We start from the raw sequence: 25,685 nt of genomic DNA, 5'->3' as shown, positions 1-25,685 counted from the left end.
GACCAGCTACAGAATTTGGATCCAGATCAGAGTCCAGCTTCCAACCCAGGGGGTGCAGATCTGAGCTTGGTTTCAAGCCTCTGTAAAGGAGAGAGGAAATTCACTATAGAGTGCTATGTATTAACTGCTCCACTGAAGACATATGTAGTACAATAGAGACCATTTGTATCTTACACTGATTCTTAAAAGCAGTCCCCAGTGTAGGAATGTCCCTATACTAAGGGCCAAATTCTGCTCTGTTATGCTGGTGTAAATTTCAAATCAGTGGAGTTGTTCCAGTTTATATCAGTAACAGAGGACAATTTGGCTAAGCATTTTATTCCTTAACAGTTCTTCTGCCATCCCATCATATTTTATGGACATGTACACACTAAAACATTAAGGTTGCAAAGTCAACCCTCAAAAGTTAGACAATGCCTAATTCAGCCTCCTTGTGCCTATGCATTAAGATGCAGTCTTTAAACATCTGATCACATACTATTTTTTCCCACTGGACCCCTGCCTCATTCAGAGCCGGATTTCGGAAGTGCCAAGTACTCTCAGCTGCAAATGAAATCAATGGGAGCTGTGCTTTGAACATATGAAGTGCTATCTAATGCTATGTACTCTTAAAAAAAAAAATAATCAGGTGCTGGATGTCTGAAGTCAGGTAGAAAACAGCTGATACTTTTGACCTTATTCCCATTTTACAGATGGAAAACTGAGGCATGGAGATACCACCACCACCACCCCCCACACCTCTCAGGCTGTTGTGAAAATGAAGTCATTAATCTTTGATACATTGATACTATAGTGAGGAAAGCCATTCAAAAACCACCACACATGAGGAAATGCATAATTCTGTCTTCAGAGCAAGGTTTGAAAAGTGGGCAGTAAGTAAGGAATGTATGCCCCATGCAACAGTGAGGATAAAACAAAACATTGAATAGCTGCTCATTCAGTGAGCACCAAACATTCTGTGCCCTGAATGAGGAAGGGGTCCTATGGAAAAAGAAATAAAATGGAAGAGTGTAATGAAAGACTGCAAAAGGCATATGCACAAAGGTTCTGAATTAAGGTTGCACAGGCATTTCAATGCAATTCTAGCAGTTCCTAGCTTTTTAGTACTTGACTGTGCAGTCTTAATGTTCTTATATGAGAGAGAGAGAGATCCTAGTTTCTAAAAAGTAAACTAAAAAACATATCTGACATCAATTGATGGCCACGTGGATCATCAGGCCTAGATTGCCTGCTCTACCTCAGATCCCATGTGTGACCCTAGGAAAGCAGTTTAATCTGTGTCTCCATGCCCCATATACACAAGGGGGATGATAAAACTTCTCTGCCCAATCTGTAATACATGTGAGAGACCAAAGCGATGGGGGTTTTAAGTAAAAAGCCCTGGTGAAATCTCTCTAGGTAAACGGACTCACAGGGCCCCAAATGTGTGAGAAGAGAAAGGAAAGACTGGGGTTCAGCTGCTCGTAATATATCTCCAGTAGCATTAGGCTCCCCTCTTAAATGTCTCTTGTAAAGCTGCAGGAATAATTTTCACCTCCCCAGTTGAATCACAAGTACAGTACACAGCTGCATGTCTGATCACGAACCATTTACTCCCTCCAGGCTTGGACTGTTAATTTTGTTGCGATGGAGACTTTGTCCCTGGAGCACCAGATCCAGAGCGTGCAACGACATATCACCTTCCTGAAGAAGGAACAGATGGAACTGCTCCATGACCTGCACCTCGAGATCCTCAGATTGCAAAAGCACTGCACAGGTGAATTTTTGATGTCATGGCTAGCCTCACCTAGGACACCTACATACATCTTCCCATAGAACAGGTACCACAGACATGAAAGCCATGTACACTTTGAAGTGTGATACTCTCCCATTATGGTGTACAGGAATTGAGTAGTTATCCCTTTAAGTAGTTGTGAACCCTCTTGTGGCGCTCACTGTGTTGTATGTTTTAGAAATCAGCCAGAGCAGTGTATATGCATAACTAGGCCCTACGTGTTTCTGTAGGTTTAGTGACATGGTTATCGGGGCCCGACTGTGCCTGTGTAATTTCTTTGTGTGATTATTGCTGTGTAAAGAGCAAAAGACAAGGGGAAAATGGATTCCAAGCAGGAGTTTGTGAATTTCCTAAAGGAGAAGGCAGCACACGCAAGCTTAGAAGCCACTGAACAAGGAGAATAGCGTCTTACTATAATTACCCAATGATAATGCAAGATCCAAAATCCACAACCCACGAAGCAGGGAAGTTCCAATCCATTTCACAATCCAGAACCAAACTCCACAGCTGGCCCTTATGTCTACCAACCAAGAGAGCCTTGCAGCATTTCTTGAAATGCCTCTCTTCATTACACATTTTGATGGACAGAAGGTTAAATGCTGCTTTGCAGCCTCCAGGCTAAATTGTCTAAACAAGCGGAGGACACAAATGGGATTGTAAGAGGGCTAAGGCTCCACCACGCCACCTGCTTAGGCGGATGTGACCTACCAAGATTGTGGCTCCTGATCTGCTGTGAACACTCCCTGCTGTGAGCCAGTGAATTGGGAGTGGGTGAAGCCAAGGAGCTGGGGAGCGAACAAAGCTTTTACTCTACATCTGCAGCTTATTGGTCAGATGCAAGGATGCGGGGCGGGGGGGGAAGCAGCACTTTGCAAGGACTGGAATAACTTGTTCCTCTCCATGTTCTGAGGGAGAAGCATTTCCCACACTGCAGCCGAAGGTAAGATTTCCCGCTCGGATAGACATACCCGCACTGGCGTGGATTGAGCTAGTGCGCTAAAAATAGTGGCATGGCCACAGCTAGCTGCACTGAGTACAATCCCAGCTGAAACCGGAGGTACATACCCACAGCATCTAGCCCCGCCTGCTGCCCATGCAGCTGCAGTTACACGGCTATTTTTAGCAGCTAGCTGAATCAAAGCTTGCGCACGTAGCTCTAGCTGAACTGGAAATTACAGTGCCAACCCTGTTATAGACATTGCCAAAGAAACATGTCTAAGGACAGTATCTCCTGGGGGATAACTTGTGCACCACCTCTTGCTTATCATGGCTGTGCCTGAATGCAAAAATCCAGTCCTTAACTGGCTGCAGGGAATCCAATGCTGTCCTTTTTGCTTACAGTACCATTGCAGACAATGGGATGGTTCATGGAGTAAGATACTCCTCTATAGACCCCCCACAGGGGGCGGGGAGGTTCCCAAGCTTGGGCTCCAGGCTGAGCCCAAACACCTACCCTGCAGTTTTAGAGCCCCACAGCCCAAGACCCTTGAGCATGAATCAGCTGACATGGGCCAACCCCAGGTGTTTCATTGCAGTGTAGACATACCCGGAGTGTCCTTAATCCTGAATACTCACACTGTTGGCACAGTTCTCAGTTTACAAACATGGTCCTACAATCCTAACCAGGCATACGATGATCCCACTGAATCCAATTTGAATAATAGCCACTAAAGCTTCTCTCGCACTGTGGGTAACAAAGTGCTACCTTGGCTGAGAGACATGCTGGAAACTATGGGCACATTTTACTCTGACACTCAGCTGGCAGAGACTTGTGCTTATAACCCATCATTGTAAAGCTACCCTTTGGTTTAATTCTACAGTCGATCATAATGCACTTCTTGATAGGAAATTAGCTTTTGCAGTGTTCAGCTGCTACTCTGTGTTTGACTCACTATTGCTTTATCTTGCATTATCTATACTGCAGCAATTCACTGGTCTTGGGGGGGGGGTGGGGAGCATGAAAGATGATCCTGCCACTTCCTCCACTGATCTGTGCCTTCAGAGGTATTTTGCCTCTTGTTTATGGATTCAGATGTAAAAACAGTTCATTCTTTCTCCCGCATGCGTAAGGACAGGAGAAAGACTGGGCTTCATTGATAACAGCAGGGATGAGATCATACCAAAAGTCTCCTTCAGAGCAACAGGAAATGGGATCTTTTCTTCTTTTTTGCAGTGAGGAAATATGAAATCAATTCTCTGACCCCCACCTCAGTCCAGAGCAGCTCAGTAACATGCAGCATCAGCAGCCCTCTTGTTTTGCTGCTTTAGGACAGAGATGCTAGATGGATGCTAAAGCTAGCAGCATAAATATATTGGGTTCCCCCCCCATTGCTCATCTAAAAAAAAAAAAAAGTCTTGTTTAAAAATTCATGCCAAGGTATCACAGTACAAGCTGCAGCTTTTTCCTGCTGCAAAGCAACCTCCCACCATTTCCACAAGATTCGCAGTTTGTGGCCTGGGAAATTTTGTTTAATGATACAATTGTGCAAGTGACAAATGGAAGAGCTAGCTTTTAAATGCTAGCCCAAGGGGTAATGTTGTAAAATGCAGTTTCAGAGTAATACCTACTTTTATATAGTACTACTCTTCATTAGATCTAGTCTGAACTCCTGCTTTAACACAAGGCAAAGACCCATACCCAGTATCTTCTGCTCTAGGCCAGAAGTTCTGTGAGCTATCATAGGAAACAAATGGTTAAGGATCTAATCACTTAAATATACTGTAGGGGGCAATCCAAATTTGACAAGGAAGTGGACTAGACTGTGATGGGGCCTTGACCTTCGTTTAGATTTCCTAGGTTCTAACAACTAATGCAATCTCCGATTTCTACGATTCATGAATACAGCGTAAGTTCCCAACGTGGAGAAGTTAAAGAATTACTAAGGGACTGATTCTGCGAAGTTATAGGACACCTGAAGCATCCATAGGTTTGGGGGTTTCAGAGGCTGCCCCCAAGGAGCTTCAGACTTGCAGTGTTTAGGAACCCCACAGGGCACATGCCTTAAGATAAAACCTTCTCACAGAGCTTAGGCATTGCACAGGAGACGTGTGGCCAAGGAGCTTATCTCCAGCTCTGCGAGTCTTAGACATGAAGCTTGAAGCTAAGAGGGGGTGACAGGACCACAGATTCACCATGTGCTAACTGGGGAGCCACAGGAACCTTCTGTGAACCTGGGGGGTTGTGTGAACTGGAGTTTGGGAAAGTGAGGGTCACTTTAAAATCCTGTTGTTGCCCATGGCAGGAGATGGGTAGGTCAGAACAGATTTGTGTCTTCATCTGGAGAGGCTTTATGAAGAGCAAATGATTCACTTAACTCCCTCCCATTGCTGAAATTTGTTCTAACTCGTACAGTATCTTTCATCAATAATTCAGCAATGACTAATTACTCATTGTCTTTTAGCTCTCCTCTCTCTCACTGACTCCAAGGAAACAAAGATAAGTCTGCAGTGACAAAATCATCTATTTTCCCCATCCCTTTCATACTTTCGCTGTTCTATTTTTTAACTAGACCCAAATGCAGCACTTCCAGCCATGAGAGGAAATAGATTTCTTGTGCATAAATCAGGTTTGGAGGCTTTGAAATGCCCACTGGCTTCAATGACCCATTTCATACTTGGACATTATAGATCATTTCTTCCCCACCATGTCTAAGGATAGTACCATTTTACCAGATCAACTGGTGTAAATCAGCAGTGCTCCACTGGCTCCAGAGCTAGGCTGATTTTTGCTAGCTGAGGCACCGTAAGACTTCTATACCACTGATATGGTCATCTATCCTGTGTCCGACACCTTAGTGTCGGAGTGCCTCTCAAAGTCATAGATGCATACACAAGATGTGTGTAAATTAAGTCCAGCATAGGCAGAAGCAATGTAAGATCCCACACACCAGTGTACTTCAGTGTACTTGGTCCTGGATGTGCCCATGAGCCATTTAACCCTTGATTTCTTGGATGAGGTTTCCAAATCGGAGGACCATTGATAAGGCTAGTTTTAGTGAGGAGGATGCCTAGCCACTGGGAACCAGCCTGAGACAGAGTATCTTATGTCACACAGGCCACTGATACAACATCAGACAGCAGCGACTTTTGGTCGTGATCATTCAGGGCTAGGATCTGATGTCACATTTTCAATGTCGTCCTTTATCTTTCAGCAGGAGGCTAGCCCTGGGGAGAACCGTATGGCATGGTGTCTGTTCTAAAAAGCAACTTTTTGCTACTTTAGCAAATTCTCCCATTTCCCAGCATTACCTTTCAGAATAGCTAGTTTGTCTTAATCCTAACTTCTTAGATTCCAGAGGAATTCTAGACACAGGTTGCTGTAAGCAGCGCACGCCAACATATGCACCATTTGCTTGTTGTTTCTGGTAATAAGCCTCTCACCCAAAAGGGCTTTTTCATTCCTGTTGCAACATTTTGTCAATATCGGGTTACTAATAACGACTCATCAGGAAAAATCTTTAAAAACCACTGCACCGCCTCCTCCTGTGAGGTAATGAATCAGAGATCAGCAAGAACCCTTTGGACAGCCTGTCAAATGCACTGTAGATTAAGTAGCGGCTTCCCTCCCCTGAAGCCTTCCCTGAGGCCCATAAACATCTATTTAGCACCTTCCACATGTAACCACAGCATGAGATTTGCCTGCAAGACAACCACCGTCACCTGCCATGTGCCAACAGGCAATCTCAGGTGGACCACAGGATGATTAATTCTGAACCACCCACCTTTCCAGAAGCATGCTCTACCCACCCAAAGCATCCAGTCAAGTTAATGGATTCCAGGAACTTCAGTTCACCTTTTCACAGCTTTAACCAGTAAAGCTTTAGAAAGAAAAGAAAAGAGAAAAGAAAAGAAAGAAAGAAAAGAAAGAAAGAAAGCAAGTTTACAGAAGACTCCATAAGCAGTAAGTGAAAGGCATGTAAAGTCTGCTGAATATTTGACTGGAGGTCATAAATTACAACTGGTTAATGGCATTCACAGCAGTCAGAGTGAGATTCCTCGGTAGCAATTTACCAAATGGAGTTATCCTTCCAATGGAGGGACGGGGACGACTCAAATGGAAGAATTCCAATCCTCTAAGCTCCTGGCCAGCAAATTCAGCTGAAATCCTACTTCGCCTTCTAGCATTGTTTAGATGCTATGGGATGGGGGAGGGGAAAGCATCTTTACTAAATATTGCAGCCAAAACCATTTCAGACAAATCACATTCCCTGGGTCAGTTCAGAAGTCCCCCCCACTCCCCCAGTATTTACAGTATCAGGTTTTATAGGAAGAAAAATGCTGTTAACAGCCCTATGGTGATTCATTTATTGAAATGACAGAAAACTTGGCTTCCCGCCCCATCGACCATTTTCATTTGGGCAGCATAAACACGTCAGAAATAGAAATGGATTTGTTCTGACTATTTCTCCTCTCTCCTGATCCCTCTCCAGTAATTAGAAGATAAACTTAAACCTTCTGGCAGTAATTTGTGCGATCTGCTAGCGCCTCTGAACAGAGGGCTGTGTAAGGGAGAGCTTGGGCAGGAGGCACGGGGCCTGAATTTCAGGAAGAGGTCCTGAGGTGACAGCTTGAGGGATTAGCCATGGAATCCAGCACTGACCATAGGAAGTCTGAAAGATTTAAGAGACTAGTGATTTTTGGGTTGCCTCATCTTTTGGGTTCCCAGGTTGAGCCACCTTAAAGATTTTCAGGGGGAGAATGCTCAGCGCTTTCTGAAAAGCAGGCCACTTTTTAAAGTGTCTTCAGTTGCCCCCCCCCCCCAAATGGACACCCAAATATCACTAGCCATTTCTGGCCTTGAGTTTTATTCTCCGTTCTAGAACATGACCTTGAGCAAGGCATGTCACTGGGCCACAGCCAGAGACCCCGCTGGGCTAGAGCGAGGCCTCCCGCTCGTTCTACATGGACGCAACGCCACTAGGCCTGGTTCTCCATTGCCCTGCCCTTTGTGCCATCATTTATACCAGTGCACAGTGAGTGTAAATGGCTCCCATGGTGGTGTTTTACACTCAATTTTCACTGGTGTACAGGAGTGCACAAGGCCCATCACCCTCAGTGGAGTAACTGCTGGTCTGCACCAGTGAGAGTGCAAAATAGGGTCCCATATTTCTCAAATGACAGTATTCAAGAAGCTTTCCCTCCAATGTCCCCCTTCTACAGTCTTAACCCTTCCACAACACATGCATCAATAAGACAAAAGCAGCACCCTTCCTTGAGAATAACGGACAATACTGACAGGCAGAGGTTGGATTCCACGTTGGATGGATCCTTGTTTGACAATCTGGATTGTCTTGAGAAATGGCAACGTATAAGAGAAGCTGCCTCACCGGTGGCTGCTTACACGAAGCAAACTGAAATAAAACAGTGAATCACTCAGCTCTTTCCTGTTCAAAGTCAGCACTGTCAGGAAATATCAGTGCTAAGGAGCAAAAGTGTGTTAATTTCCCTTTGACACAGCCACATGGAGGGACCAACCCAAGCTTCCCAAACTAGCCAGGCAACACAGCTGGATGTAGCAAGGTGACCATTGTGTAGTGTAAAGGCAGTTTACTCAAGCCAGGGGATTCTAAGGGCAGCAACCAGCACACATTTACAGAGTGGAACATCAGGAGCTAAACCGCTCTGTAGTGCAAATGCTTGGAGTTTCTATTGTTAAGTCACCTAGCTCATCTCCCTCCCAGGTCAGGGTGGTTGTTCTGCTCTCAGGTCTGCAGGCTTGGCAGTATGTTGTTTATAACCCATCCTATTTTAAAATTAAATGAAGGAATCCAAGTTAAAGGAGAATCACCAATGGGGAAGGATTTTAAAACATTTGAGGGCCTTAAATGAGGTTGATGTGCTTTAGTTGTAGTGATAAGCAGCGGTCCGTGGCCCTGTTCTCCCAGAAGGTATGGGAAATTGCCACTGACGTCAGTGGAAGGTACTTGTAGCCTGGAGAGGGAGAATTGAAGAAGCACAGTTTGGATTGTGTTTAGAGCCCTCTTCAGCTTTGCCAGAGCAAAGACTGATTAAAGATGGTGTGATTTAGTCTGGGGAGAGAGGGAGGGAGATTAGTGCTCTGTGACTTTGCCTCTGTCTTGCATGTGATCTCTTACCAGTATATAAAAAGCATTTCCAAGACCTGAAGGAAGTTAATGCTGAAGAGAGGAAGGGGGTGTGTGTGTGTTAAAGAAAATTTAGGTCACACATTCGAAGCAAGACCATCAAGGTCCCATTGCAGCAGATGCCAACCCTGCTTGGAACACTCCTTTTGCGGGAGTGGGGGAGGGAGAAGGGGGAGTGAAGGCCTGACAGTACATGAATGGTGCCGCCAGCTCTCCCTCCCACGGATACCGTGCCACGCGCGTTGCTTATGCAACAAGCTTACCTTCCACCCCTGGAAAGCCCAGCGTTGGCTCGCTGCTAAATTCAGCATGAGGCCATTATAAATCAGTGCTCTCCCCACCTCAGACTAGACCACCAGTAATTTCACCTTGATAGAAAGTCTGTATCTTGAGACAATGCAGACCTAGAGGGACAAGCTCAAAACATCCACTAGCAAAGCTAAGGTCTGATCCTGAAGCCTTTACTCACATCAGTCCCCACTCATATAAAAGCCCTTACTTATGCAGGACACTGCTCTTCCAGGTTCTCTCTTTCCTGTGTGGACAGGAGCCAGATTCTGCAAGTCCTTATTCAGATGAGTAGTCCTATTGGTTTCAATGCAGGATCAAGGCCCCCTGTTATGTATATCAAAACTTTGAGACCTAAATTCACCCCAAGCCAGGGAGAGCGGTGTCTTGTTCTAAAATACAGCCACAGGAGATTTTGCTGCGCTTTTAAATGCGCCTTGTATCCCATTTTAGCTGTAGAAAAATAAAGCGGTCGATATTGATTTCCAATGGACAGAGTGCTGAATGGTTTCCAGAAATTACAGTAGGTTCTCCATTACCGGTACAGTCACTACAGATTTATTTTTAAAGACAAAGCACAGAGGCCGGGGGGGGGGGGGGGGTAGGGAAGGGCGGAAATCAAGCCAAGTGATTAGATTCTGAAGTGTAGCAGTGTCTAATGTGATGTGCTACTGTGGAGATTAAAGTCAATATGAAAGCAGATTAACAGAAAAATCTAGGACAAAGATTAACCATTTAAATTCAATTTTCAGAAAAAACCTAGCAATTTTGATGTTACTCTCCCCCGCACCTCCCTTAGCTCTCCAGCTGCTTTAGGTTTGGTGGTTGCATGATAATTATCTTGAAAGATAATTTGTAAAGGTTTGGGGTTAAAAGCAAACTATTAATAGATGCAAATTCACCCCACCCCTATCCCCATCATCACTAGTAAAATCATGTTTGTAGCCCAAGTCTAGGAAGAGGGAAAGAAACAGGATTCTTGGGTTGAACAGTCGTTTTTGTAACACATATAATCATCCCTGAAAGATCTTTGTGTGAGAATGAATGGCCAATGTAGTTTTTAACGGAGATTCATTGAAGTGAGAAGCTGCACATTTGATCTGGAGTAACTTTAGTGGTCTTGGGTTGACATTTCCCTATGGTCTCTCACCAAGCAGATTTATTCCCAAACCACTGGTTTAATCTGACCGTATAAAAATCAAAGCTGAAAATATCATCCTAATTCAGAACTGGGACAACTCTTATGCATGTGTTTGCAGGATCAGAGCCTAACTTCATGCATCCGAGTAGACCCATTGAAGTCAATGCACTACTCACTGGAGCGGGGTTCCTAAACGTGGTTCGTGGCTTGTTCAGGGTAAGTGTGCCTGGCGGGCCACAAGACGCTTTGTTTACCTGAGCGTCCACAAGTACGGCCGCTCGCAGCTCGCCATTCCCAGCCAATGGGAGCTGCGGGAAGCGGTGGCCTGGCCCGTGCCACTTCCTGCAACTCCCATTGGCCAGGAACAGCAAACCGCAACCACCGAGAGCTGCGAGCGGCCGTATCTGCAGATGCTCAGGTAAACAGAGTGTCTCGCGGCCCACCAGGGGCTTACCCTGAACAAGCCACGAACCAAGCCATGAACCAAGTTTGGGAATCCCTGCACTAGAGGTGGTTGAAACTTGAGTTTCTATTGGTCAGGAAATTGTGACATTTCAAAGTTTCCTGTTGCCCTGAATTTAAAGATTCAGAATTTCCTGGAAAATTAAAGTTTAAGATTGAAATTTCTGAAACCGCCTTACTGCAATGTTTTGCTACAATAAGGTCAAAGCAGTCATTTTGATACACACAAACATAGCCATATATTAGTATTTTTCCTGGCAGTCAGAAATATGAATTGTGGCATTTTGGATATGAACAAGAAGTAGAATTAGACCTGTCATTTCTACCCTTCTTTCCATCACTGCTTAAGGTCTGTCCTCCATCCCCAGAGGACGCAACCCCTCTGCCCAATGGTCAGAAAGGCATTGAGGGACTCCAGAGGGAAGAGCAGCAAGCCTTCCTTGGATATGGGAGAGGGCTGCCACCAAACTGATATGGGGCTTTTGAAATTGCTGCTAGGAAATCAGAGTTGAGAAGCCTCAAAAATGCAGCAAAGAAGCATGTGCATGAATTGTGCACATGAACACTTTTATGCAATGTTTTCATTGTGCATCCCATGAGATTTGATGCTTTCCTTAAACCCCCAGCTCTGGAGTCGAACAAAAACCGGAGAATCTCAGCTTTAATTTTGAAAAGGTAATTATGGAGAAAAGCTTGAAAACGTGATCTCTAAAGCTTCCAAGACTGGAAAGCAAAGTAAAAGAACCCAGAAAGCAGAGTTCTCATTTTTAAGCCAATCTGATGATTTGGGGGTGGAGGTGTCTGACTCCTGAGTTTTGAATCTTGGGATTGGCAATTCTGAGTATGTTCAGGATTGATGTAAAGAACTCCTATTTGCCCAGCACAACAAGTTTCATTGTTCCTACAAAACCCGAGGCATGATGCTGCATGTTCTGGAGCACCATCTACTGGCACTTTATCTGTTAACACCTACAGAGCTTCTGGAACGGCATGCACGCACAAATATACACAAGTGCATACACACATGCACCCAAGCAGAACTATGTGAATGCAAGCATAGGTATCTATGCACACACAAGCACTCACACATGAGCATGTATGTGTAGAGACATGCATGAGACAAACATTCATACAGCATGTGTTTCCTAGGAATTAAAAACTGATCTTTGTTCAAAGACAGCCAGCACCCAGGGGTTTTTTTTTCCCCCCCCCCATTCTCCATCTTGCAATGCTCTTTGCTGCTAGCACGGCCTCCCTATGTAACCACCTCTGGGGCTGCCCCGATTGCCCGGTGACTGAAGACTGAGCTGTGGTGTGACTGCATAAAGCACACTCCCTGCACGTCTCTGCTCCCGGTAAACAGCATGACAAGACCCAGGAGTCACAATAAGCTGCACTTGATGCTGGTTTTGCTTTTCTTAGTGAAAATACTTAGCTCTGATGCCATGCTTTTTCATGCTTCAAAACGCTCCACAAACATGAACTCCACAGCCCTGTGACGTAGGTACAGACAGCCCTCATTTTGCATGTGGGAGAAACTAAGGCAGAGAGGTTAAGTGACTTTTCCAAGGCTACAGATGGAGGGAGTGCCAGAGCCAGGCTGAGGATTTAGGAGCACCTGGCTCCTCTTCCTGTGCTCAGAGCACTAGATCCTCCCCACCCCCCATCTCTGTCTCCCTGACCTACTCCCTGTTAGGAGTTACTAGATACAGGGATTCTGAAGCAGTGCAAAATGCTTGGCATTTCAACCGTAGGCTCTCCTAGCTCATAACCATTCTGTAGCAGTGCTGTGTCCAAGTCTAATTCCTGTGGCTCAGCACCTGTGAAGCAAGACTATAGGCTGCCATGCAAACAAGTCCATGGGTTGCCAAGTATTGGACACTATGTGGTTGGTGCACTTAAGACGGCTCTGCTGTGATGCCACCAGGCTTTAGAGGAACAGGATGGAGGGGAACGTGCAGTGGCAAATTAAGTTAGAATGCCTGGGATTTGGGCCACCAGACTTGAGGCAGCAGGAGGCAATGACAAAGAAGTTGCAAGAGGCAGATCAATAGGATATGCTGTCAGTTGAGGCTGTCAGTTGCTGGTCTGCTGAGATGGGGGTGTGTTAGCTGGGCTACTACATTTGGAAGGAAACCCCAGGTCCATTAGATATATCTGGGATGTAGAGTCTATTTAGGAGTCCCCAAAGTTTTGATGGATCCAGGCCCCTTTAGCTTTAATCCACCCATATGGCACTTTTCCAAGGAGCAGGAGAAGACATAAAGGCCCCCTTTAAACAGTGATTCTGGAGGGCCTTCCTTTCTCCAAAGAAGCTTTCAGAGAGGAGTTTCCTTTCCCCCACCGCCCCTTACAACAGTACTTTAACTTGGTGTGCAACGTTATCTAGAAATGAGCCTGAGCACCAAAATTTGGTTCAGATTTCAGCGCATACACACCAGCCTCAACGTCTGGGCACGTGCAGATCTCTTACAGAAATAGAAACCAGGCAGAAGAGAGGAAGGATGTTCCTGTGGCTAGGGAGCTGGTTTGGGGTTTGAGAGACCTGGGCTCATTTCTCTGTTCCTACCACAAAAACTTCCTGTGTGATCTCTAGCAAGACACTGAGTCTTGATCTCAATTCCCCTTCTGAGAAATAGGAACAACAGCACTGCCCTACTTCATAGTGGTGTTGTGAGGCACTATGGCAATGGAGGCCACGTAAGTATCTAAGATAGAGGAGAAAACCTGGGTCTGGAGTCAGGTTCTAATTCCAAATCCCCGCAAGTTTGAGAGGCATTTGGATGTGGGAATTTGCTTTGGGGGCATCCCTGTAACGAGCCTGGACTGTGTAGAAAATTGTGTGAAAATCCCCTGCATTCTAATTTCTTTCTTGAACTGAGCATCCAAAATTAGTGGCTACTTTTGAAAGTTTGGCTTGCCTGTAACAGTCATGACCCTGCGGCACCCACATAATATCAAGAAATTACACTCCTCACCAAATGGTGATAGGTTTCCTATCCAGTGTGTGTTGCTGGTGATGCCACATGATGTGAATAACTGTCCCGTCATCATGAACAGCATATGGGCAAATGAGATCCAAAAGCAAACTGTCAGCAGAATTATTAGCAAAGTACTGGTGTGTTGATTAGTGCCCAGGTGGAAAACAACTGCAGGGGGTTCTGTGAATTACTGGTAGGCAAACAACATGCAGGACCCTTCCCTTAAAATAATTAAAAAAAAAAAAATATCTCAGACAAGACAGACAGCCGGGATTACCCAAGCTTCCCAAATTTATTGTTAATAGATCAGTAAGAGTATAGGATTTTATAGCACAGGAGGCATTTGATCTGAATACAATTGCTTGAAGCATTATTAGAGTCAGACTATTGGGAGCCAGGGGCAGGGCCTAGGAAAAGAACATCCTGCCTGGAGAGGTGGCGCAGGATCTGGTTGTATGCTTTCAGGAGATGCAGCACAGAAAACACAGTCCAGGTGGGCAGGGAAGGGAGACTTTATGCCACTTTTTCTTTTACTCTGGAGTCTGGGCCTAGTGCAGCCCTCTGCACAAGTTAGAGCAGCTATTGGCTGTTCTGATTTACAGCAGCCTTCTGATGCTGTCTATGAGCTGTGTCACAACCCAGAATTTCCATCTCAGCAAGCGCTGCTGAGACACTGGGGGGGAAGGGGGGGCAGCCTAGGGCCACTGACAGCAGCCCTACACTAAAGGAAAACTCCCAGGCTACTTGCAGCCTCTTTATAGCAGAGGCACTTGGGATGGGGGGTGAGAATCTCTCCTCTACTTTTATTGGACTATTATTTTTATTCCAGTAGCATTTAGAGTTTCCAGCCAAAATCAGGGCCCCATTGTGAGGGCACATTAAAAGCTCCCACTTGGAAAAGCCTGCGGTCTAATCTGGGACGCCCAGGAATGCTGTAGGATTGTTTTGTAAAGGTGTTCCCTAAGTGACAGGAAGAGAGACAGCACGCTGCTGGCAGACAACAGGCAATGGCTAGAACAAAGAAAGGACAAAAGTGCTACTCCTGCTGTAGAAAGACCTCGTCATTCTTAAACACGTTGCACTGCGTAGATACTATTCTATGTCAGTGTGTGTGTGGGGGGGGGGGAATGCTGACAGAGAGAGACAGTCAGATTCTGCTCTCTGCATTGGTGTAATCCTGTTGATGTAAGTGGTGTGTTTCTGGATTTGCACTGGTGTAACTTAAAGCAAAATCCTATGGGTCTCATCTACGAAATATTAACAAACGGTTAATCCAGCTGGTGATATAGCTGTCTGTGTGGGAGAACAAGGAACAGCCTGATAAAGCAAACCAGGAATAAAACTCCCCATGGAACAATAATGACATATTTCTGGGGGTGACTGACATAATCACAGCAGTTTTGCATAAAATAATAAGTCTTGTTGGTTTTCATGGTTAAGGAGAAAGTACAGTTGGTCTTTCCCATTCGAGTAAGGGCTCATCTACATGATGCATTCATGCGCAACATGCTGGTGAACACTGGGTGGCCCAGGTGGACCCTGCCGATATGCACGACTAGTTCCCTATTGCACACGGAGAGCACCCCATTTCAAACAGGGCTACATTAACGCGCACTAGGGAACTTCCAGCGAACACCAACAGGGTCCACGCAGGCCAGTTAGTGCACGACACGGGAGCGCAGACTAGAATCTACACCCCCAGCTAGCACACACTAACGCACCATGTGGACGAGCTGCGACGCAGCCTCTCAGTCCCCATTGTCTCCAAAGGAGTCATGATCAGCATCTTCTCATTGTTACAGGATATCTAACTATTTGGCAGGCTCTAAAAGTCTCCAAGCCAAATTGTTTGGGCTTCGTTTGTTCACTCACACTTTCTAATCTGTGGCCGCACTTCATTTTGACAACAAACGCTTAGGCTTGCATGATCATTAAAAACAAAACCCCAATACTATCTTCAACATTGTTGATGTTTGCCCATATCGATGTTTGCGTTATTCACAGTATTGTTAATACAACAATGAGTATTTGAAGTACAGTAGCCCCTAGAGAAATTGGAGCCCCATTGTACATAGACAGTGCTTACCCAAAAAGCTTTTCTGATCAAGGTAGGCGAGACAGATTAGAGACTATACTAGAAGAACAATGAGGAGTCCGGTGGCAGCTTGAAGACTAAGATTTATTTGGACATGGGTTTTTCTCCCCCCGCCCCACAAAAGCTTATGCCCAAATAAATCTGTTCATCTTTAAGGCACCACCTGACTCCTTGTTGTTTTTGTGGATACACCTCCCCCTCTGATACTATACTAGAAGAGTTATACCAGTATAAGTCAGTTGGGGAGGAGGGGGGGTTATTTTTACCACTATAGTTATACCAATACAACCCGTAGCACAGACACACTGATACTAATATAAAGGTCCTGTTCCAACACTTACCATCTCTGAGCATCCCCTCACAGCCGGGCCTCGCGTTGCAGCACGCCACCTCAGCTTCCCCACAACTATCTTTGGCTACTCCAGCCAAGCCTAACAGACCCACAAAACAGAGGATCTTCAATCCAGCATCTTTTCTTGTCAGCCTGTCTCAACGCCCACCACAGGTATCCAGGCTCTGAGCCATACCACCCTCCAGTCGAGGCCCCAATCTTCTACAAAGCCATCTGGGTGGCCACAGTCCTCAGACAGCCCCCTGGCCCTCACCTAGGCTTCTGCCCCTCCATCTCCATAGGAGCAGCCTGTCCACTTGTCTCCCAGTTAACCCTCAAATGCTGGGCCTCTTTGTAGAAATCCCAGCCCCTGCACCCAGGGCCAGCCCTCGACCAAATGGTACCCCAGGCAAGGAGCATCTTTGGTGCCCCCCCCAATTTGTCAAATTTTGACATACCTCAGGAGATTCTACAAAGGTCCAGAACATTCTAGGAGGTCAGCGAAAAATGAATCCACATACAGAATACCTGGAACACGTTACCTCAGACGTTCTATGGACCCTTTTGTCCCTAACAACAAACACAGCACCCCAAGCCCGGCACCCTCTAAGCCCCGCACCCGGGTCACCTGCCCCTAAATCTGGCCCTGCTGCACCTCGCTACAGGGTAGCGGGGCAGAACTGGAGCTGAAAGGGGCAGGCTGCCCTGTTACAGGTGCCTTATACTGGTTTGTCTTATTTTGCTACCTGAACTAGAACAAGCTATAAGCCCCTTTTAGATTAGCGTTAAATCTGTCTAGAGTATGGCGTAATTTCTGCTGCTGTATCTATGCAGGCAAAGTGAAAGCAGCAAAACTTCCATGGTTGACAAACCCTACGGGTAGGCAAAAGGAATTAGGATTATCCCCCTATTACAGACTGGGAAATGAGGCCATCGCAGACAGCACCACTCACCACTGGTCTGGTGCCTCCTCCTGCTGCTCGCTCTGGGGATTAGCTCTTGAGGTCAACACCCACTTCCAGGGTTCACACGCTATTGCTCAGTCTCTCCCTCTGGTCTGCAGCCCATCTCTCGTTCCAAAAACTGCAGCATGGGCTTCGTGACTCAGCGCTGGAGCCAGGCCACTCAGTGTTCCCCCTTCCAAGGTAGCAAAGTCCCTCTCGCTGCCCCATGGCACCACTCCCTCCGCAGCTGGTAGGGAACCCAGGCCCAGCCTGACTCTGGGTTCCAGTCCAGGGACCTCCAACTCAGCAGTTCTGTGCTTTCCTCTCTCAGCCCTCACTGCTCCTTCCAGGGACTGCTTCTCACCACACGTGGTTCCCCTTCTCTCTTTCTGGGTATAACAGCACCAAAACCCTCTTCACAGGAACTATTACCATCTGCCTTTCTCAGCAGCCTCCATCTGTTACCAGTTGCTTGGTTCTTTACAGACCCCTCCTGTGGCTACACAGCTGAACCTGCTTCTAATTAGTTCCCTGCTCCATGGCTCTTCCTCCAGGTGAAGCCTGTGGAGTTAATTGGTCTGCTGGCCATCTTAACCCCTTCTAGTTCTCTGTAGGGCAGTCACCCCATCAGAGACCCAGATCCTCAATGGAAGTCAGGAGCCTAAATACCTTTGAGGATCTGGGCCAGAAAGATTAAATGACTGGCTCAAGGTCGTGCCGGAAGTCTGTGGCAGAGTTATGTATTGAAACCAGCTCTCCTGAGTCCCAAACACAGAGAGCATCTTTCTGCTCACTAGGATGAATATCTCTCTAATTCCTTTTATCCATTGGTCCCAAAGAGAAAATTTGAAAAAAAGGAAACTCACTGTACCAACACGAAATCAATATAGAGCCTGCCCCAAAGAGCTTCCAGTTGCTACAAGACAGGACACTTTGGGAAGCCCTGAGGCAGACGTTACTAAGAATTTGTCTTAATATATTATTGCAAACTCCCTTTTGCGGGTGTCAGGGAAGAAATGAGTCTTTATGAGACATTTCTATGACGAGAGGATGGTGGCTTGGTGAACCGGGAGCCGAGGTAAGGGCAGGAATAAGATTCTTTGGGCCTAATTCTCTTCTCATTGGGAATGAACTGCTCAGCCTGGGCCGACAGGCTTGCGTTAGCCGAGCTCACACTCGTGTGTTAAAAATCGCTGTGCAGACATTGCTGCTCAGGCTGCAGCTCGGGCTCTGAAGCCTCAGAGGGCGGGTGGGAAGGGCTTGAGGCCCCGTGCTGCAGCCCAAGTTGCAGCGTTAAAGCGAAGTCTGTTTCCCCCGGCTGGGAGGCTCATTCCAGGTGCAGTGTAGACATGCCCACGTTGGCTGTGTCTATGCTGCATTCCCGGGCGTGTCTGGAGCGCAGGCAGACATATCAGCGCCGGCATTGCTAAAAACAGCAGGGTAGATGCGGCGGCACGGGCTTCGGCACAGTCTGTACAAGCATGGCTGCAACCCCGGAGACCTGCTTGCATTGCTGAGGCCTGCACTGCTGTGTCTACGTGGCTATTTTTAGCAATGCTAGCAGGGGCATGTCTACCCAAGCTGCCATCACACCTCAGATTGCAGTGTAGACATGACCTTGCCTCCAGGATGAATCAGGAGAAGCTCTTTAGAAGGTCCTGGCACTACATTAGTGTAAAATGGGTATAAACGACAGGTGGATCAGGCCTCCTCTCCCCTGCAAATGACAAGGGATGATAAGCACAAAGCTCGGTGAAACTCCTGTCCCGCAGGCTGGATGCTGCCCAGTCAATAGATTCACTCTAGTATGCCTGACAATGGCATGGCCTGATCCTGCCAGCTGCAGAGTCCCTCCAGCAATTTGCTGAGCATCCTCATCTCCGACTAACCGCAAAAGGGGTTGAGGTCCCTCAGTATCTTTCCGGATGCGCTCAGCCGTTTGCAGGGCTGGGCCCTAACATGGCAGTAGAGTTCGGCCTACCAGCCCCAGCAGCAGGTCTGAGTGCTCCCAGGCTTGGGAAGACACAGCCCGCTGCAAAAGGCCAGCTGACCAGGATCGAAAGCTTCTGTCTCCCTTTTCCCATTGGAGAAAGGGAAAGCAACTCGAATTCATCACTTCCCTTGTAAATGAAGAGCCAAAGTCTGGTCCCAAAGGAGGCAACGCCAAAATTCCCAACAGCTTTATAGCGAGCAGCATTTCACCTTGATCTGCTAAAAAGAGAAACTGAATCGGGTCCCAGCTTCCTAGCCAGCTTCCTCTGTATCAGACTCTGCTTCTACCTCTGAAACTATTGTAAACCAAAGGGTTTGAACCCAGCTGCTGCCGCATTCTCTCCCCACAGACTGACCCCCCTTCATTGCACTCAAATTTACACACCACCCCTGTGCTCACACACTATCCTCTTTCGATTGCCGGTATGCCCCATTATTCATCAGCAGAAAGGAATGGATTTAATATAAGGTCCAGGTGCCAAGTCATTTAAAAATGCAGTGAAACAAACTCTCAGAGGCTTTTATTCATCTTTTGAGTTTACTGTTATATATCAGCTTCACATAATGGGCCTGCTCCTGCTCCCCTCAGCATGGATGCAAGCAGGATCAGGGCTCGGCTCCATAGATAACTGTTAGATCATTATCATAATGTCTATAGCGTGCAGCCCTGATATGTCTCATCTCTGAATATTAAAACACTGCTAGCAACCTTTTGTGATTGCAAAATATCTTTCCTCTGTTCAATCATGGGATTTCAGTAACGTAAACCTAAAAAGCATGTTGTACGTTCATTATATTTATATATCTTTATGATATGAAAGATAAGACAGGAGCATGGGTCAAGGATATGCATGTTGTTTTTAGAGCAAAGGGTAAGAGTCCAGAAGCAAACTGGTTAGCAGCTGCTTTGTGAAGACAGTTTAATTCAACTACACAAGCAGGAGAGCTCTCTGCATTTCAGAGACCAGTTCAGAACTCAGCCAGCACAGCCCAAGCAAGTGTAATCCGCTGCTCATTTTGTATTTCACACACCATTCCCATGGATGATCCATAGCAGGTATGAGTCTAGTACAACTACCAACTAAAGGAGTTAGGTGCCTAAATACCTTTGAGGATCAGGGCATTTCCTTAATCTCAACTAGTAGAGGGTTACACGTTTAGTGCTGGGGGTCTCAAGTGCAACCCCACTGTGGTGACAGCCCATGATGGTGACCATTACATACGGATATTCACTTACAAGCATTTCATCATCAGAATGGAAGCCCAGTGGCTGAGAACTTGGATGCTTAATTGGTAGATGTCACATATACTATCCAAGCTACCTTGGGTGACAGGATTTAAAAGCTGGACAATGCCAGAAGAGTGCCGACAACATCCTTATTACAGTCTCTAGTACAGGAGACAAGAGTGCTCTGCTTTCAGAATATGCAGAGCAAGAGGCAGACAGACAGAAAGAGTCAGTCAGAGTAAATTATGAGATCCTTCAGTAGGCAGTTTACACTCTGCTCTGTTTTCACTTCACTTGCTCTGCTCTTTGTCCTGGCTTAAATAAGCACCTAAAATGGTTCAACTGAATGCTCCAGCGACTCCGTTTTTAAAAAGAGGCATTGCCATGCTAAACAATTACCAGTTGCTCCATCACTGCAGCTGATGGGGCAGCATCTGTAATTATTATGTTGGTTACACATGGGGGAGACTTGTCATTCAGAATGTAAAAGCTACATGGCTGCTTGATAATATACTAATACTCTCCATCTAGCAAGAAATATCTATTTCCACATCAGCATGTCACTGAATTCTCTGAGACAGAAACATTTGTCATGACGGTTTGGGCTCAGTCTAAGAGACACCATCAAGAGCCATTATAAATTACAAGCCATCCAGCAATCCACTTTTTAAAGCATTAAACATGATGATGAGTAAATGCGAAGAGCAGAGTCTGCCAGAATGATACATTTTCTTTTGATGGCTGTTTGCTTTGTCTTCTAGATCTGACCCATGACCTTGAGACAAAGGAACTGGAAACTCACCAGCAAGGTAAGATCAAAAGCTTTTTCATGTGGTTTGGGACTTGACAGATGGGCCGAGAACAACAAGGCTGATGTAGGAAGGAACACTTCAAGCATCCACACACTGCCTGACAACAGGATTCAACCGTAACCTGGAGAGGCTAATTTTAGGGGTTGGAGTGTAATACACCAGCTTTGTGACTGTTAAGTGTTTTTCTCTAGCAGCTGGTCTACAGAGAGAACAAAGGAACTGTTACTGCTACCAGCTAAGGGTATAATCTTTCAACTCAGTGCATAGAGACCTGTATTTTTGGAGCTATTGGATCAGGGCTGTAGATCCAGATCCTCAAAATGTTGCAGGCGTATATGATTTATCTAGTCATACGTTCATTTGGCTTCACTGCTGAGACAGCTAACTGCTCCTGTTTGGGAGGATGATTTTGTAACCTAGACCCCTGTCCATATGGAAGTGATCTAAGATTATCAAACCCATGCAGGCCACCAACCACTCATCAGACATCAATAACTTTCAGTCCTGATTAAAGCTGGTCAAAAAACAGGAAAACAATTTTGCTAACCCTTTCCAAATACCAAGGTTGCTTCTATTTCTGTTCAAAACAGATCCATTTTCGCAACATATTCGGTGAACATTTTAAACTATTTTACACACATCCTCCTTGCAAGGGAACAAGGACAGAACTCCCATATCACACCTGAATGACTCCTTAGTGCTCAAATACCAAATCCTTTCCTGAAAATCACACTGAGTGCAAAAAATTCTGATAAAAACGTCAAAAAACAATATAATGAAAAATTTCTGGAAAAACAGAACATTTCAAGACCATTTCCCCAAACAGGCCATTTTCCAACAAAAAAATCCTTTTGTGTGAAAAACGTCAACCACCTCCAGTCACTACCCACCTAGGCTGAAGCTGAGCTTCTAAGCTATCCAGGAAGGGTTTCATAGCACATTACCATTCCCTTGCGCTATCCTGTCCCACTGAGGGTTGCAGTTCTATTGATTTGGCACAATTACTGTTCCAAACTGCAGTATATGCAACAGATTATGTGTACAGGTGGAGTTGAAACGGCTTTGTCCCTTGCCCAAGGGCTCTGACAAGAACCCTTCCAGGTCTCCATTCGAAGGCGGACATTATCACGGACTGTTGTGACCAATAGCAGCAAAGATGGAGAAGCAGGTTTTTCAAAAATCTGCCATTAAAAATGTATTTCTGAAATAACAGGGATGACTGTCTATATCACCTGACTAATGAAGCCACACGCCTCTCTCTTCCTGACGAGGGCTCTGATGTGAAAAAGGCTAGGGAGGGGTCGGCGAGTGACAGCTTCTGTGGATCAGACCTGGGATTATACACAAAATAATTATAGGAAGTGCTTTCCAGTGATCAGAACAGTGGACGGGGCACTAGGAAGGACTCCTGGTTTCTGTTCCCAGTTTTAGGTCTACTACAGACTTACTACTCTCGGTGGGGCAAGTCGTGTGGAGACAAATTTTCAAAAGAGCTCAGGGTCAGATTTTCAAGTGCTCAGCACCCACAATTGAAGGCAGATTTTCATACGACCTCATCTTCCATCTGGGCACCTAAGTAAGGGCCAGATTTTCAAAAGTGTCTAGCGTCCACAGTTTACACTGTGCAACTTTTCCCCAGATTTGCAAAAGACCTTAGCAGCACCTAATGTATTTCCAGTGTGCTGAGCTCTTGTGAAAATTCTAGCCTTAGAGCCTGATCCGTCTCCCCCTGAAATTCGATGCCCAAGCTCCTATTGATTTCACTGGTCCAGGATTGGGCCTTTAATCCTTCTATATGTCTGTTTACCGCTGAGTAAAATACATGTAACGATATTTGCCTTCTACAAGTTAATATTGACAAGGAGCTATGCTGAATGTCTCTACAGAAATGCAGAAGTGCTGAGAATTGGACCCAAGCTCTGTCTAAAGCTTGAATAATTTCTTCTGCCACTGGGATTGTGCAGCAGAATCCCTTCCAGGCTGATGTGGGGGGATGGTGAGGGACTGCAGATTCCAGAATGTGGGTTGCTGGTCTGAATGCACCCTAGGCCAGAAGGGACCAGAAAGTTAGTCTGGTGTCTGTTGAGTGGTCTGTGTGAAATGAGATTGTTAGGTCTTGGTCCAATTCAAATCCACTACAAACCCCCACTGCAGCGATCCCTAATTGGTCCCCTGGTTGGCAGGGTCAACGAAAAGGCCAAGGACTGTATGGGTCACAGAGTCCAAACTCCACTGTTGTCTCCAAAGGTCTCCCCTGCACATTCAGGACAGTTACCTCCCTTGGGTTTTTCTCTGTCTACCCTTCATAAAACACCAGGCAGCACAATGTGACCTGCCAGAGAGGAGATATCAGGGTGAAGTGTGATAGGCAGGCAGGCAGGCAGATTGCATGTATGACACAAGAAACAAAGGCAGGCAGCCAGCCCAGATAGGCAGAAAGATAGATACGATAAAAACAAGATAAGAAAGAAAGAAGGAAAGACCTCGTGCCCATTAGAAGCACACACAAAGAGTCCTGTGATAGCTGTATTTTTCTACAGTATAAAGAATGGCAAAGGTCTGATTTCAGACTCTTGAATCCCACAAAAAGGAAAGACTTTCAATATATATTTGTCCTTATCTTTTTGTCCTCCATCCCTCCCCCTTTCTGACTCCTTTCTCCTCCTTTTGAATAGCAGCTCTCTTGACATTAGGGTGACTAGACAGCAAATGTGAAAAATCGGACAGGGGTTGGGGGGTAATAGAAGCCTATATAAGAAAAAGACCCAAAAATCGGGACTGTCCCTATAAAATCGGGACATCTGGTCACCCTACTTGACATCTGCTCGATGAGAGGTGCAACTGGCCAGGGAGGCTGCCTAGGTCTCAGACACCATCTGACCAGCAGGGGGCACTATGTGGCTATGTCCAGTTAACCACACGGCGTTGTGCGGGGCTGGGCAGCAAGGCAAAGCGAGTTAGCTGGGGAGCCCCTATTCAAACAGCCCGTGCCAGCAGTAGTGGCCCTGCGAGAACCATGCTTTTCCCAGTGCATGGAGCACAGGGCTGGAAGTCCTGGGAGCAGGGTTCTGCTCCCAGATTTGACCCGCTGGGTGAACTGGGGCAAATCACTTGACCACCCTGAGCTGCGTTTTATAAATGGGGATAATGAAACTTGGTCCACCCTGGGGGAAGCGCTTTGAGACCTGTGGCTGCATTGTTACTCTCTGTTCTCAGAAAGGTAGGGACTGCCTAAGCCCCGTATGGATGCAGATTCAGGTATAGTCCCCAGTGGCGCCTAGTCCTGCTAACCTTAAGAGGTCTGCCACTTCCTCTGCCTCTTAGTGATGAGCTACTCTGCTGGACTCGGTTGTCCCACTCCTGTCCATTGCTATTCGTTCCAACCCTCTACAGTGCCTGGGCAGTTCCAACCCCCCTTGGGTGCTTGCTGCTGTGAGAAAAAGCAAACATGCCGCAGTACAGGGCTTTGAAGCAACCTACAGTTCTCAGCGAATGAGAGCCCACAAAACTGAACAGAAGGCAGGCGGTTGCTGGCTGACACACATGAGAGCTCGGGGCCTGATTCCTGAAGGGGACTGAGTTCCAACAGGTGTTGGGTTTGCTCAGCACCTCTGGAAAACAGTACAGTTGGCCATAAACATTAGGAGGTGCTGATATGCACATATGATAGGCTTTTGCAAGGTGCTGAGGGCTCTGAGCTCCCATCGTCCTCAGTAGAGGGAGTCCATATCCAGGGAAATCAGGCAGTTTGCAAAGTTTAGCTGCAGATCTGAACGTTCCCAAGTTTGCTGAGTGGAGGGTGAGGATTCAGCGGGTTGGGTGCAAGCCCCACCCCCTGCTTTGCGTTTCCAGAATGCTAATGCTCCTTGCCTCTTCACTGCAGAATTTAAAGGCCTTTCATCGTCACCAGGACTGTTGCTCCTGGAAGTCGTAAACCCAGCCCCTTTCCTCTCCTGACCCCTTCTCCCAAGTTTCAGTCTCCCGGTGGGAGGAACAAAGCTGCTAAACCGAGCCAGCCACTCCCATCAGTAGCTGGCATTTGACTGCCAGCGCAGCCCAGACTAAGCGGATTACACATGTCCTTCTTGCAAAGGAAGACTGACGTAGCTTCCACATCACACCCAAACGGCTCCGTAGCGCTCAAATACTTGACATGAGGCAGACAGGAGCTGTCAGACTGGGCTGCTGCCTCCACAGGATTCTTGGATGCAAATGTACATCGTCAGATCTGTTTTGCTGCGTCATAGGTGCGATCGGTGGCTGACTCATCGAGTGTGCCCGCATGGGGTACCTAATTTCCATGAGTACCACCCACACAGCTCTTCCTCGCATCCAGCACTTCAGCTGCTTGTGAGCAGCAAATATAGTGCTGCTCACTATATTTATGGGGCAACAACCTAAATTAAGATGCCATCAAATAATTGCTCTTCAAATGCCATTTATGTAATAATTACCAGATGCAACCACCTCCCTTAATATCTCATTATAAAGTATTTTTCTCCACAGCAGACACTTAAGAGAGGAGGCCATAAAG

General features: G+C 46.3%; 1 protein-coding gene across 1 annotated transcript in view; it reads left to right on the top strand.

Moving 5' to 3' along the window:
- Positions 1 to 1,605: 1,605 nt before the first annotated feature.
- The window catches only part of CCDC92B (coiled-coil domain containing 92B), a 35,592-nt gene continuing 11,512 nt past the window's right edge, over positions 1,606 to 25,685 (top strand). The window contains exons 1-2 of the mRNA XM_084651186.1: positions 1,606 to 1,756; positions 21,101 to 21,148. Of these exons, the coding sequence (XP_084507312.1) occupies positions 1,627 to 1,756; positions 21,101 to 21,148 (178 nt within the window). The 5' untranslated portion in view covers positions 1,606 to 1,626. The remainder of the gene's footprint in view (positions 1,757 to 21,100; positions 21,149 to 25,685) is intronic.

This window comes from Lepidochelys olivacea (assembly GCF_965140295.1).
Source record: "Lepidochelys olivacea isolate rLepOli2 genome assembly, chromosome: 17".
NCBI lineage: Eukaryota > Metazoa > Chordata > Testudines > Cheloniidae > Lepidochelys > Lepidochelys olivacea.
The sequence above is the reverse complement of the archived record's forward strand: the minus strand, read 5'-3'. Positions and strand labels throughout refer to the sequence as shown.